Here is a 15,239-nt window from a genome sequence, read left to right as displayed (position 1 = left end):
GTTGTAGAACGAAATTGATGAGGTTACTCGCATGCTTAAAACCTTCCTCACTGGTGCCAGGGCAAACCCCAATACTTTGGTTGGTTTCCAAGCCCCTGGCCCCCTGTCCTAACTCATCTCTTACCTCTCCCCTCCCTTACTCTCCAACTATCCTGAGCTTTGATGGGACTGGCTCTCATGCTGTCTCCCTTCTGAGCTTTTTGTCTTAAATACTCTTCCTCCCTCACTTGCCCCTACCTTTCTGGCCTTTCAGGTCTCCGTGAAGGGGGGAATGCCGCGGGTCTGCAGTCACCGCCGCTGTGCGTAAAGGTATCAGAGTAGCATGAACCGCAGAAACCTACACACCGTTCCCGGGAACCCGATGATGAAGGCGGCGGCCTATTGGGCGCCGGCGACCTCGGATCCCGTGCCTGCACTAACCTGGGCCCGGGTTGTGAGCGACCGAGCCCTGAGGCTTCATTGACCGGGTGTTGCCCGACCCTAGGACCTCCAGGGGCGGGACGGGGCGGGCTCTGAGGGTCTGTGTCGCCAGGTGATGCTCGACCTTAGGACCTCCAGGGACGGGGCGGAATGAGGGGGTGGGGGCCTCTGATGGTCAGTGTCAGCAGGTGGTGCCAGATCCTAGGCCCTCCAGGGGTGGGGACGGTGGAGGAGCAGGCCGGGAGGGGGGCAGAGGGCCTGACCCCGCCCCGGCTGTGTTGCAGTATGAGATGTACACCATCGAGCGGAATGCGGAGCGGACGGCCACCGCCGGCAGGCTGCTCTACGACATGTGAGTGGGGAGCTGCCCCGACCTCCTGGGGTGGGGAGTTGATTTCTGTCTGTCGAAGAGGGAGTTGCGGGGAGGTCTGAAGTTCTGCGGGTCCGGTACCTAAAGCGTACTTTTTCATGGGTCTAGGCCTTCAGTTAGCTGCAGAGAAGTCTAACTAGGTCTTGTTCTTGTTAAAACTCTTCTATTCAGTCATTTATTTTGGAAATAATACACGCTCTTCTCAGAAGTTTAGACAGTACTGAAGCATAGAGAATAATGAGTGGAAGTCCCTCCTGGCCTCAGCACACACAGCACACATGAGTAGGTTCTGGGGGAGCGGTGGCCGCAGTGAGCGCTACTGCTCACCCACCGCGATGGACCCTTTTCCAGGTCAACATGTAAAGATCTGTTTAGTTCTTTTTCACGTCTGCAGAGCATTTCACCCCTCTTTTATTGGGGGACATTTAGGGAGCTTCCAGTTGGTTGAGATTATATTCAAGAGTGTCAGAAAGTAATTTTGTACTCAGGTTTTGGTGTTTTTCTTTAGATTCTTCAACATAGGTTTGCATAGTCAAAGGGTGCGTGGATTTTAAATTTTGATGTACTATCAGACTGCTTTCCAAAAAGTGCCATTCCTGTTTACATCTCCATGGCCAGTGTGTAAAAGTGTTGCTTTCCCATAGCGTTGCCAGCACTTGGATATTATCAGTCTTTCCATCAGCTGTTAATTTTCGCCAGTGCCACAGGAGAAAGGGCTTCCCCAGTGGCTCAGCAGTAAAGAATCTGCCCACAATGCCGGAGATGTGGGCTCGATTCCTGGGTTAGGAAGATCCTCTGGAGGAGGGCATGGCAACTCACTCCAGTATTCTTGCCTGGAGAATCCAATGGACAGGGGCGCCTGGTAGGCTACAGTCTATAGGGTCACAAGAGAGTTGGACACGACTGAAGTGACCAAGCACTCATGCGCAGGAGAAAACAGCATCTTGCTATTTTTAAAAACGTGTGTTCAGTATATTACTAGTAAGACTGAGTATCTTTTCAAATGATATTTGGCTATTTGTATTTTTTCTATGATTTGCCTTTGCCCATTTTTTCTTTCTGAATGTTGAGCTTTAAGCCAGCTTTTTCACCCTGCTCTTTTACTTTCATCAAGAGGCTTTTTAGTTCCTCTTCACTTTCTGCCATAAAGGTGGTGTCATCTGCATATCTGAGGTTATTGATATTTCTCCCGGCAATCTTGATTCCAGCTTGTGCTTCTTCCAGCCCAGCGTTTCTCATGATGGACTCTGCACAGAAGTTAAATAAGCAGGGTGACAATATACAGCCTTGACGTACTCCTTTTCCTATTTGGAACCAGTCTGTTGTTCCATGTCCAGTTCTAACTGTTGCTTCCTGACCTGCATATAGGTTTCTCAAGAGGCAGGTCAGGTGGTCTGGTATTCCCATCTCTTTCAGAATTTTCCACAGTTTATTGTGATCCACACAGTCAAAGGCTTTGGCATAGTCAATAAAACAGAAATAGATGTTTTTCTGGAACTCTCTTGCTTTTTCCATGATCCAGCAGATGTCGGCAATTTGGTCTCTGGTTCCTCTGCCTTTCCTAAAATCAGCTTGAACATTTAGAAAACTAAGATCATGGCATCTGGTCCCATTACTTCATGGGAAATAGATGGGGAAACAGTGGAAACAGTGTCAGACTTTATTTTTTGGGGCTCCAAAATCACTGCAGATGGTGATTGCAGCCATGAAATTAAAAGACGCTTACTCCTTGGAAGGAAAGTTATGACTAACCTAGATAGCATATTGAAAAGCAGAGAAATTACTTTGCCAACAAAGATCTGTCTAGTCAAGGCTATGGTTTTTCCAGTGGTCATGTATGGATGTGAGAGTTGGACTGTGAAGAAAGCTGAATGCCGAAGAATTGATGCTTTTAAACTGTGATGTTGGAGAAGACTCTTGAGAGTCCCTTCGACTGCAAAGAGATCCAGCCAGTCCGTCCTAGAGGAGACCAGTCCTGGTGTTCATTGGAAGGACTGATGCTGAGGCTGAAACTCCAATACTTTGGCCACCTCATGCTAAGAATTGACTCATTGGAAAAGACCCTGATTCTGGGAGGGATTGGGGGCAGAAGTAGAAGGGGATGACAGAGGATGAGATGGCTGGATGGCATCACTGACTGGATGCACATGAGTTTGGGTGAAATCCGGGAGTTGGTGATGGACAGGAAGGCCTGGCGTGCTGCGATTCATGGGATCGCAAAGGGTCAGACTGAGCGGCTGAACTGAACTGAACTGATTTTTTCTTTGGGGAGGTTTTTTTTTTCCTTGTTTGCTTTTCAGGAGTGCTTTACATATTATGGTCATTTGTCTTTTCACTTGTTATAAAAGCTTAAGTCTATTGTAAGGACCCTCATTTTTCTTAGTTTTTATTTTTATATCTTTATTTTGGTTTGGTTTATCTATGTATTCACTTGGGATAAAGAAAAATGTGTTTTTCTGTGATGCTACTGTTTTTACTTTCTTTTTTGGATGCTATATAGAATCTGACATTTTAATTTAATGCATTCGTTTTTAAAAATAGGTTTGTGAATTTCCCAGATCAGCCGGTGGTGTGGAGAGAGATCAGCATTATTACCTCAGCATTAAGAAACGATTCACAGGATAAACAAACCCAATTCTTAAGAAGTAAGAGCAAAGTGATAACGTAATAGTGTATAACTTACTACTTCCAGAATGTCAAATTGTCTGTAGTAATTTCACACAAAAAAAGCCACATCTGTAGTATTGGTACCCATGTATGTGTTTTGTTCTTGGCCTCTACAGATGTCACTTGGTCCCTTGAGCATTTGCTTAGAACCCTTTAAATTTATTAATGGATGTGGATATTAGCCTGGGAACTGAATATATTTTCACAGATTCTGCAGTAATCAGAAAGCATATGTAGATTATGCAGACCTCCACAGAACAGGAGAGAATCTTTTAGTAATTTATGACCTTTCTCATTGACCTTCATTCTGTGTTGGGTGCCATAGCCAATCCAATATTTCAGATTCTGGACGAAAAAGGAAGTAGATGGTTCACGCCATTTCAGCTGATGTGCATGCTTTTTATCTCAGCCGGCAGCAAGCACTGTTGTGACCCTTCCCAGACGTCATTCTTCTCTTCTAGATCCAGTGCGGCCTCCAGATATTTCGCGGTCATTCCACAAACATCTTATGCCCAACACCCTGACCTGGAAGCCTTCCGGGTTGTGGGTGAAATCCGCAGTAGCAGTTCTTTTACTTAATGAATCCCAAAGATACTTCACTTATATACTAAGAAGCGGTTCTTCACTCAGTATATCCCATTCTGTGCATGACGACGCCTTCTGTCCTCTTTCGCTTCTGCATTTTCTTTCTGAAAGACTTCACAAAGTGAAATGTATTGTGTACAGGTTTATTTGAAACTCTTCCTGGGCGAATCCAGTGTGAAATGTTACTGAAGGTTACGGAACAATGCTTCAACACTTTGGAACGTTCAGAAATGCTGCTTCTACTTCTGAGACGCTTCCCTGAAACCGTGGTGCAACATGGGGTAAGATAAAGTTGATCAGTGGAGTCACAAGTACGTTTAAAAGCTAGAATGTGTGTATTATTCTAAAGTAGATTATTCTCATTCTGAGGAGTGCCAGGAAAGATTGAACTCAAATCAAAGGAATCCTTGTTGGTAAAGCTAGAAGGATGTCACTGTTACCGGACTCTGAAATTCCAGTAGAAATTGTCTTACCAGAGTAAGGAAATAAGCACCAAGCTATGACAGTGCTTTTATTGTTGTTGCTCTTGTTCAGTCGCTCAGTCATGCGCGACTCTTGGAACCCCATGGACTGCAACACTCCGGGCTTCCCTCCTCCATTATCTCCCGGAGCTTGCTCAAACTCATGTTCACTGACTCGGTGACGCCATCCAACCATCTCATCCTCTATCATCCCCTCCTCCTCCTGCCTTCAATCTTTCCCAGCATCAGGGTCTTTTCCAGTGAGTCCGCTCTCATATCAGGTGGCCAAAGTGCTAATTATTTTCAATTTGTAAAGTATAGTAGAGTTTTTTAAAATAATCTATTTCATAGTTTTCAACTCTGTGTTTGAATTTAAAGGCGCGCCATAGTTGGTAGTGTGAATGGGCACATTCTTCACATGGCTATGCCATGTGGTCACTTTTTCCCTGCTCTGCCCTTTCCTCATATGTCCAGTCGTTACTGAGTGTTGTTGGCAGACACTAGTCAGCGTGCGGTCGCTCCTCGAGGTGGACAGCATCCTGCTTTGCAGCTGCGTTCATCACTTCCCATCGCCTGTAATGGAGAGCTGGGCTTCAGATGATTAACTCTTAATTCAAACCCTTTGGCTTATTCTTTCTGGCTCCACTTTCCTGGCTGCTGCCCCGGTTAACCTTCTCTGTATCTCTGTGTGTTAGTTTCAAGGGGCTGCTGTAACAAAGTACCAGAACCTGGGTGCCTTAAAACAACAGGAATGTATTCTCTCACAGCCCCAAATCAAGGCATGGCCAGGGCTGTGCTCCCTGTGAAGGCTTGGGGAGGACTCGTGCCCACCTCTTCCTGGCTCCCAGGGCACCAGCAATCCTTGTCGTTCCTTGGCTCTTGGCTTCATCATCCAGTTCCCGCCCCTGTTGTCATCTGGCCATCTTTTCGTGTCGTCCCTGTGTCTGTGCACGACCTTATAAAAACACCAGTCATTGGATTACGACCCACCCTGATCCCGAATGACTTCATCTTAACTGATTACCTCTATGAAGACCTTTTTTATAAGATAAACATGAGAGATCACATCCTGATGTTCTGAGTGGACATAAATTTTGCAGGGGGCAATGTTCAACCTAGAGTCCTCCCTGACTTTAACTTCGGGCCTTGTGTAATCATTCACAGGGTAACCCCTCCTCTCACCCCATGTCATCAGGTTGCAGGGAAGACAGTGCGGAGGTCTTGGTGGGTTTGTGCAAGCCAGCTCTCCACTGGGCTAGGGTGTCAGAATGGGACGGTGGCCTGCAGACCCAAACCGCTCTGTCCTACCTAGTCCAGGCTGTGCGACTGGCTACTCCTGGCAACTGTTGCAAGTGCGAAGTTTTGTCTACATAATACATCTTGGTGTAGGGAATAAAGTCAGTTTCCAAATTTCTTAGAAAAATCTCTTCATCTCTGTTATCATTCTGTCTAACTCCAGTGCTTCCATTAAGTTTTTTAGACATTTGATTGGTGTTTTAATTTTACTGGTTCAGAGGAGAATAAGATGACAGATGAACGTGGGATTCCCTTCCGGGCAAGGTTGCTGATGGATTCTCTTGTTTTCTAGCCTTTAAAGTGAGAATTCTTGTTTCTCAGGGAAGTTTGAATATACAAACTATGTTGTAAATCAGTAAATCAGATGCACTGTTTCTTCATGTAATTCGGACATCTGATACTTAACACGTTTAAATGATGAGGTGTGTTTTGAAACAGGTTGGCCTTGGGGAGGCACTCTTAGAGGCTGAGACTATTGAGGAACAAGAATCTCCTGTCAACTGCTTTAGAAAATTATTCGGTAAGAAAAATTGCATCTCGTATTAATTCCTTATGCTCAGTAGAATGTGCTGGGGGTGTCATTTCAGAAATAAGGTCATTTGTAGAAAGCAAAGGAATTCTTCATATTGTGGGATTTAAATCCTTGTTAATTTTTTTGGTTCAGAAAGCATTTTAAACAACTTCTAAATTTTTGTTATGTAATAGTTAATACCTCTGAAAGAATACATGTAACCATGTATTGGGGTGTGAATAATAAGAAATAATAATAAACACCTGTCACTCATGATGTAACGTCTTCGTCTCCTTGCTGACTCCGTCCACTAGCGTCCCTCTACATTGCAGTTTTCAAATAACTGTGCCATAAGGGAGTTCTTTTCTTCCTATCTGCTCTTGGCCAAGTGAACTAAAAACTAAACTTGGTTTTTGCCAGAACCCAAGAGCAGCCAAACAGCTTAATCAGTTTTTCCTCGTTTTTCCTTCTCAACAGTGTGTGATGTCCTTCCGCTAATAATTAACAACCACGACGTTCGGCTGCCTGCCAATTTGCTGTATAAGTACTTAAACAAAGCAGCTGAGTTTTACATAAATTATGTTACTAGATCGACTCAGATAGAGAATCAGCATCAAGGTAAGTGGGAATAGCTTGCAATTTATTTTTTTGTCCTTTTTCATTTTGTAAAATTTCCAGCTCAGAAATCCCTCAGTGTTTTGATTATTCTCCTCTGGATATGTACCAGTTTGATAGTCTTTTTAAAAGAGGGTTCCTAGAAAAAAAACACTACGCTTAAGAGGGAAGACTTTTCTGGAACCAGCTTTACCCCTCGATTGAAAGAGTGAAGCTGCTGAACTTGTAAGGTTAGCTTCGTACGTGGACCCAGCTCACAGGTCCCTTCCTGCTCCCCCAGGGGTGGACACAAGCGTGTTGAGGTTCTGTGTTCTTGCCTCTTGCATGGGAAGTCAGACCTTTTTTTTCCTCTATTAAGTACCAGCCACATAAAGAGTAAGTAGTGAGGCATCCATGGCAGTCCAGTGGTTAAGACGGCACTTCCAGTGCAGGGGGTGAAGGTTCGATCCCTGGTCGGGGAACTGAGATCCCACATGCTGCAGGGCATGGCCAAAAATAAATAATAAAGGCTTTTTTTTTTTTTTTTAAGTAAGTAGTCACATTAATTAATTGTAAATTTTTTTTTTCACATCTCAGGTGCTCAGGAAACATCTGATTTAATGTCACCGAGCAAACGTAGCTCTCAGAAGTACATAATAGAAGGGCTGACGGAAAAATCGTCCCAGATTGTGGACCCTTGGGAGAGATTGTTTAAGATTTTGAACGTTGTTGGAATGAGGTGTGACTGGCAGATGGATAAAGGAAGACGGTAAAAACGCGTTCATTTCCAAGACTGCACAACAGATCATTTGATAGCATAATCTCTAAAAAAGTAAAATACTTTTTTCTAGAAGCATATAGTATGTGGGTACACCTCTGTCAGGGGCGGTTCTGTAACTCTCAGTATTTATGCAGGAGTGTAGTTTTTCACTTCATTAAAAGATTCCCAGGGGAAGCATGGTCTCTTAAGGTGCTGTTGAGTCTGAGTTCTCCTCGGTGCTTAGAGGAAAGAGAACTTACTTGGCACATTCGTGTCAGGAGCTCTTGTCCTGATGCTGCTCTGATTCAGAAGGGGAATTTGCCTCCATCTGCAGACAGTGGACAGTAATTCTACCTGCCCAGAGCCACGTCTGGTAGTTGTAACGGTTCTATGGGCACTTTTCTCTCGTAGACGTTTTGCTGACAAGCTCAGAGTAATTAAATAATTTTTGTTGTCCTTCATTTTTCAGAAGCTATGGTGACATTTTGCATAGAATGAAGGATCTCTGCAGATACATGAACAACTTTGATAATGAAGCTCATGCAAAATACAAAAACCAAGTGGTTTATTCCACGATGCTGGTCTTCTTTAAGAACGCATTCCAGTATGTCAACAGCATACAGCCATCTCTCTTCCAAGGTTGGTTTAAGAATTTTAGAGTGTCCCGGACCACTGGCTTCGTTGAGGGTGGTGAAGACGATGAAAATATTCACCTTAACATTGTTCTTGGGTCCAAGTAACTGCCAGTGCTTTTATGAGTTGTTGGTTTGTATGTATGTTTTCACTAAAAACTTCTGTATCAAAGGATGCGTGGTATTCAAAACTAAATACAGATATTGAATGCCTCTTTTTAAAAAGCAGCAGATGTAGTAGAGTGTTGACTTAGGTTTCACAGTAAATTCTCAACAGACAAAGATTTTTAAAAAATAATATGTATGCATATCAAGTCTAGAGAATGTGAAAAATAGAAATATCACAGGGTGAAATACCCATGATGCTTCCAGTCTAACATAACTCTCATTTTTGCATATTGCCTATAGTATTTCATACATTTAGATTATCTTATATGTTAGATTATCATATATTTAAATAATGTATGTGTATCTTTGTAGTTTTTCTGTTGTTGGTAGTTCTGTGCTTTGTGATCATTGTAAAAAACTTGGTAAATAACATAAGAACAAACACAAAGAAGGAACTTGCTTTGTCCACCGAGAGAGACGTTTATTAACAGTCGGGTGTATACCTGCACAGTTTTTATTTCTGTATATGTTTGCTTATTTGTTTAGCTAATTGAGACGATAGTGGTCATATTTTCACACGGTACTTGAGTAGGTTTCCTCTGGTATTAAGTACTCTTTTCCTCCCGCATTGTAAGTGTCGATCTTTCCGCTCCATCCGCAGGTCCCAACGCCCCGAGCCAAGTCCCGCTGGTTCTCCTGGAGGACGTATCGAACGTGTACGGTGATGTCGAGATCGATCGCAGTAAACACATACATAAGAAGAGGAAACTAGCCGAGGGAAGAGAAAAACCCATGGTAATTCTCTCAGATATAATTATTAGCGGATGACACGTTTACGGTTTGCTAGACACAGGTCACGTTGGTCACTGCCTGCTCCCTGCTCCCACTCCGGCGCCCACAGCCTCTTCCGTTTTTGTAACGTGAACCAGACGTCTCTCGGTCACTGACGGCTTCCCTCCACTCTCAGAATAAAATCCCAACCCTCTCCTTTGGCTTCAGAGCAGGCACGAGCAGGCCCCCGTGCTGCAGACCCTCCGGCCGCCTGCGGCCCCTTCCCGGCCTCCGCCCAGCTCACGGCCACCCCTCTGGGTCCCGCCACTCATCGCTCAGCCTGGATGTTCTCCCCACTGAGGCTGCCTCCGAATGGCCCTCCGTTTTCTCTCTTTTTTCCTGTATTTTAATTCTGTGTGGCCCTTAGTGAGGTCTGTTCTTAAATCTTTCCTGGTTGGCTGCCTTGCTGTCCGTGTCCCTTCACCGGAGCACAAGGTCTTTGGAGCTGTGGGCAGCATCTGTCTCGCCCACCCCGTGTCCTGGGCCTTTGGTGCCAGGGGGCTCCACTGTGCCCTCCCCGGGGTGGGTGGGTCCAGGCCTGGGACAGCTGTCGAGCGTCCTGGCCCTCACCTGTCGTGTGCGAACCAGCAGGCTCTGCTCTGACGCTCCAGACCCCAGTGCGCCCCACCTGATATGGGTCCAGCCAGCTCTGTCTGTCACGTTGCGGCAGGGAACACACAGATTATATGTTCATACGTTAAGGGCCCTGGAGGCCCGTGAGCTCAGCTCACATGTCTTTTATTCAGTGTTTGTTTTTTAGTAACCCAGCATCTAAAACGTGGGCGCTTTCTCATCACAATCCAGATGGACGTCCCTTTACTGGTTGATGTCTTATGACGCTGGTCCCTGGGGGCGGCCACCCCTGGAGTGGGGTGGACGTTCTGCCCGAAGCCTGAGTGCCTGCTCACGTGACCAGCCAGGCGACTGGAGGTGGGGGCGGGGGAGGGTCCTCCCGCCCGCACACGCTCGTGTGCTTTCCCCGTGGTCAGGACTCCGGCCTCAGAGTCTCCTCTCAGAATGTGCTTTGTGTTCCTGTAAATTCTACAGACCATCTGGAACTCCATACTGACCCCCTGCATCTGAGGTCCCTTCCGTAAACCCCTGATCTCATTTTGAGGCAGGAACGTATTCCATGAGCTGCCACAGCAATGAACGCACTGCTCGTGTTTCTCTGTCTCACTAGATTGCCCACCTGTGAATGGGAGACGACCCTGGAGAGCCAGGATGCCTGAGAGATAGGTTTTGGTTTTGAAAGAGATTGAGGAGCGTGTCATCACTGAGGGGGATAAGGAGATGAAGCTAAATAGTGTGAGGCGGGGAGGGTCCCTGGATGTCAAGGAATGCGGAGAAAGGTGGGGAGTGGGAGGGGAGTGCCTTTTTTTCCGAGATTCGCTTAAGGAGTAGAACTTTTCTTTTTAACTACAGTTGATTTACAATGTTACGTTAGTCCAGAGGTTCCATCCCAGGTTTTATACGGTACTGAATATAGTTTCCTGTGCAATATAGTGGGTCCTTGTTGGTTATTCTGTGTATAGTTGTATGCATGTGTGAACCCCAACCTCCTGATTCATCTCCCCCACTTTCCCCTTGGTAACCATAAGTTTTCTGTGTCTGTGAGTCTGTCTTGTAAGTAACTTGTGTCATTTTTTAGACTCCACGTACCAGCGATGTCTTCCAGTGTTTGTCTTTCTCTGACTTGACTTCACGTGGTGTGATGATCTGCAGGTGCATCCACGTTGGTGCGGTGTTATTTCATTCTTGTTTGTGGCTGAGTAACGCTCTAGTGTGCTTGTGTGCCCCGTCTTTTTCTTTATCTGCTCACCTGTGGACGGACACTTAGGTTGCTCTGTGTCTTGGCTGTTGTGAATAGTGTTGCAGTGAGCGTTGGGGTGCGTGCATCTTTTCAGGTGGAGGTTTCTCCAGATACATGCCCAGGAGGGGGATTGCTGGATCATATGGCAATTCTGTTTTTAGTCTCTTAAAGGAACCTCCATACTGATCGCCACAGTGGGTGCACCGATTTGCGTTCCCACCAGCAGTGTAGCAGGGTTCCCTTCTCTCTACACCCTCTCCAGCATTTATTGTTGTAGACTTTTTGATGATGGCCGTTCTGCCTGATGTGAGGTGATACCTCATTGTCGTTTGGTTTGCATTTCTCTAATAATTAGCATTGTTGAGCATCTTCTCATGTGCCTGTGGGCCATCTGTATGTCTTCTTTGGAAAAATGTCTTTTTAGGTCTTCTGCCGGTTTTTTGATTGGGTTGTCTGTTTCTTTGATATGAATTATACGAGCTAGCTGTATATTTTGGAGATTAATCCCTTATCGGTCCCACTGTATACAGATACTTTCTCCCAGGCCATTGGCGGTCTGTCTGTTCTGTTTATGGTTTCCTTTGCTGCACAAAAGTTTGTAAGTTTGATTCGGTGCCATTTGTTTATTTTTGCTTTAATTTCTTTTGCCCTGGGTGACTGATTTAAGAAAATATTAACTGTGATTAATGTCCGAGAATGTTTTGCTTATATTCTCTTATAGGAGTTTTATGGCGTCATGTGTTAATATATGTCTTTAGGCCGTTTAGACTTTATTTTTGTGTATGGTTCAAGGGAGAGTTGTAACTTCATTGATTTACACGTACCTGTCCAGCTTTCCCAACACCATTGCTGAGGAGATTGTCTCTTCCCCACTGTATATTCTTCCCGCCTTTGTTGAAGGTAACTGGCTGGAGGCGTGTGGGTTTATTTCTGGGCTCTCCGCTCGCGTTCACTGAGCCGCATGTCTGCTTCTGTGCCTGTACCAGGCTCTTTTGTGCTACAGCTTTGTAATATTGGCTGCAGCCTGGGAGGGTATGCCTTCAGCTTTATTCTTTTTCCTCAAAATTGCTTTAGCAATTCTGGGTCTTTTGTGGTTCCATATAAATTTTAAGATTATTTGTTTTAGCCCTGTGAAAAATATCATAGGTAATTTGATAGAGATCACATTAAATCTGTAGATAGCTTTGGGTAGTGTGGCAATTTAACAAGAGTAATTCTTCGATTCCAAGAACATGGGATATCTTTCCATTTCTTTGAATCATCCTCAGTTTTCCTTTATCAGAGTTCCCAACATACAGCTATTTCACCTCCTTTGTTAGGCTTATTCCTACGTTGCTGGGGTTTTTGTTTGTTTGTTTTTGGTATATTTTAAATGAGATTCTTTTTTTAACTTCCTTTTCTGATATTCCATAGTTAGTGTAAAGAAATGCAACAGATTTCTGTCTATTTATCTTGTATCCTGCTACCTCGCTGAATTTGTTAATTAATAGTTTTTGTGTGCAGTCCTTAGGGTTTTCTATATATTGAGTATCATGTCATCCGCATAGAATGACGGTTCTACCTCTTCCGTTCCAATTTGGATGCCTTTTATTTCTCTTTCTTGTCTGATTTTTATAGTTAGGATTTCCAGTGTTGAATAGGTGTGGTGAGAATGTTGCAAATGGTCTTGTTCCAAATTTAAGTGGGAAAGCTCTCAGTTTTTCACCATTGAATATTATATGGGCTGCGGGTTTGTTGTAAATGACTTTTATTACATTTGAGATATGTTCCCTCTATATCCACTTTGGTGAGAGTTTTCATCAAGAATGGACGTTGAGTTTTATCACATGCTTTTTCTGCATCTGTTGAGATGATCATGTGGCTTTTGTCTTTTCTTTTGTTATGTGTATATTACGTTGATTGATTTGCATATGTTGAATCATCCTGTGACCCTGGGATGCATCCAGCTTGGTCATGGTGTATGATCCTTAATATGTGTTGTTGCATTCAGTTTGCTTGTATTTTGTTGAGGATCTTGCATCTGTATTCATCAAAGACACTGACTTGTAATTGTCTTTTTTTGGAGTGTCTCTGGTTTGGTATCAGGATAATGCTGGCTTCCTAGAATGACTTTGGGAGTGTTCCCTCCTCTTCAGTGTTTTGGAGGAGTTTGAGAAGGATCAGTGTAAGTTCTTTTTTGTATGTTTGGTAGAATTCCAGAGTGAAGTCATATGGTCCTGGACTTTCGTCTGCAGGGAGTTTGTTTTTTTTTTTTTTTTTTTACAGATTGTATTTCACTTCTAGTGATCAGTCTGTTCAAATTGCATTTGTTCTTGATTCAGCTTTGACAGGCTGTATGTTTCTGGATGTGCGCCCATTTCTGTAGGTTGTGCAATTTGTTGGTGTGTATTCATGCCAACAGGATGTCTTCATGGTATGTTCTTAAGGTTTTTTGTCTTTCTGCTATACTGGTTGATATTTCTCCTCCTTCATTTCTTGTTTATTTGGGTCCTCTTTTTTTCTATTTAGTGAGCCTGACTGAGCTTTGTTCTTTTTTTTAAATGAGGATTGGATATATTTAGCTGAAATATACGTACTTTTTTTTATTGAAGCATATTTGATTTACAGTGTTGGATTCATTTCTTCTGTACAGCACGTTGACTCAGTTACACATATTTTTTCAGATTCTTTTCTAGTATGGTTTATCACAGGATATTGAATAGAGTCCCCCGTGCTGCACAGCAGGACCTTGTTGTTATCTGTCTCCTGTATGTGACACGCATCTGTCAGTCCCACACTCCAGTCCTTCCCTCCCCCAGCCTCTCTCCTGACAGCCCAAGTCTGTTTGTTTCATAGACATGTTTACTTCTATGTATTTTTTAATGATCTCAGTGGGGTAAAAATCTACAGGGAGAATTTAATTTGGGTCATTGAATTAATAACAATGACTTTGGTGGAATAAAAGATTCAAGAAATTTTCAGGAAAATTAAGCGGAGCTGTTTTACCTTTACTTGTTTTCAGCAAAAAGTCTGACCATGCTCAGTGGCATTTACAATAGTGGCCTTTCCCCGAGGCCCTCTTCTTTATTCATTATATTATTTGAGATGAAAAGCAAGTTACAAATCTTTACTATTAAATAAAATGAGTAAGTGCAGACAAAAGGACTCCTAGCCAGATGCCTTGCACTGGGTGACTGTTGGAGAAGGTATATGCAGTGAACAGAAGCTCACTTTTAATAAGTCAGTTTCTCTCAGTTATTTCTCAGAAGACTCAGGCTTTAATTTTTATTCCACTGCACAACAAACTGTTTTTTGGAAGCAAATTAAATAATGTCACCTATTGGAAAAAAGTAAACTATAAAATAGGTACTACTTAATTAAGCTGTATCCCTAAACATAATAATGTAGGTTTTGGCTTTTATAGCATTAATATGTTTTTAAGTTATTAGAAGTTCTAAGTCTGTAGCTTTACTCTGAAGCTGCCATAACCTTAGTATTTTATCCTTAGTATTTAGCCTTACAATTTTATCATCAGAAAACCATAATTTTATTAAAAAAAATTTTTTTTTAAATTTTATTTTATTTTTAAACTTTACATAATTGTATTAGTTTTGCCAAATATCAAAATGAATCCACCACAGGTATACATGTGTTCCCCATCCTGAACCCTCCTCCCTCCTCCTTCCCCCTATCATCCCTCTGGGTCGTCCCAGTGCACTAGCCCCAAGCATCTAGTACCATGTATCGAACCTGGACTGACAACTCGTTTCATATATGATATTATACATGTTTCAATGCCATTCTCCCAAATCTTCCCACCCTCTCTCTCTCCCACAGAGTCCATAATACTGTTCTATACATCAGTGTTTCTTTTGCTGTCTCGTACACAGGGTTATTGTTAGTATCTTTCTAAATTCCATATATATGCGTTAGTATACTGTATTGGTGTTTTTCTTTCTGGCTTACTTCAGTCTGTATAATAGGCTCCAGTTTCATCCACCTCATTAGAACTGATTCAAATGTATTCTTTTTAATGGCTGAGTAATACTCCATTGTGTATATGTACCACTGCTTTCTTATCCATCCATCTGCTGATGGACATCTAGGTTGCTTCCATGTCCTGGCTATTATAAACAGTGCTGCGATGAACACTGGGGTACACGTGTCTCTTTCCCTTCTGGTTTCCTCAGTGTGTATGCCCAGCAGTGGGAT

The 15,239-nt window shown here is 43.4% G+C and overlaps 1 protein-coding gene across 3 annotated transcripts in view; it reads left to right on the top strand.

Moving 5' to 3' along the window:
* Positions 1-505: 505 nt before the first annotated feature.
* INTS10 (integrator complex subunit 10) overlaps positions 506-15,239 on the top strand; it is a 32,526-nt gene continuing 17,792 nt past the window's right edge. The window contains exons 1-8 of one of the 3 annotated variants that reach the window (XM_010846395.1): positions 506-772; positions 3,332-3,435; positions 4,184-4,323; positions 6,238-6,319; positions 6,788-6,928; positions 7,502-7,673; positions 8,134-8,303; positions 9,066-9,199. In XM_010846395.1, coding sequence (XP_010844697.1) covers positions 711-772; positions 3,332-3,435; positions 4,184-4,323; positions 6,238-6,319; positions 6,788-6,928; positions 7,502-7,673; positions 8,134-8,303; positions 9,066-9,199 — 1,005 coding nt within the window. In that variant the 5' untranslated portion in view covers positions 506-710. The remainder of the gene's footprint in view (positions 773-3,331; positions 3,436-4,183; positions 4,324-6,237; positions 6,320-6,787; positions 6,929-7,501; positions 7,674-8,133; positions 8,304-9,065; positions 9,200-15,239) is intronic. The other 2 variants (XM_010846397.1, XM_010846398.1) reach the window with 2 other exon arrangements.

Source organism: Bison bison, unplaced genomic scaffold (genome assembly GCF_000754665.1).
Source record: "Bison bison bison isolate TAMUID 2011002044 unplaced genomic scaffold, Bison_UMD1.0 scf7180017864236, whole genome shotgun sequence".
Classification (NCBI taxonomy): Eukaryota; Metazoa; Chordata; class Mammalia; order Artiodactyla; family Bovidae; genus Bison; species Bison bison.
This window is presented reverse-complemented; position numbering and strand designations above follow the sequence as displayed.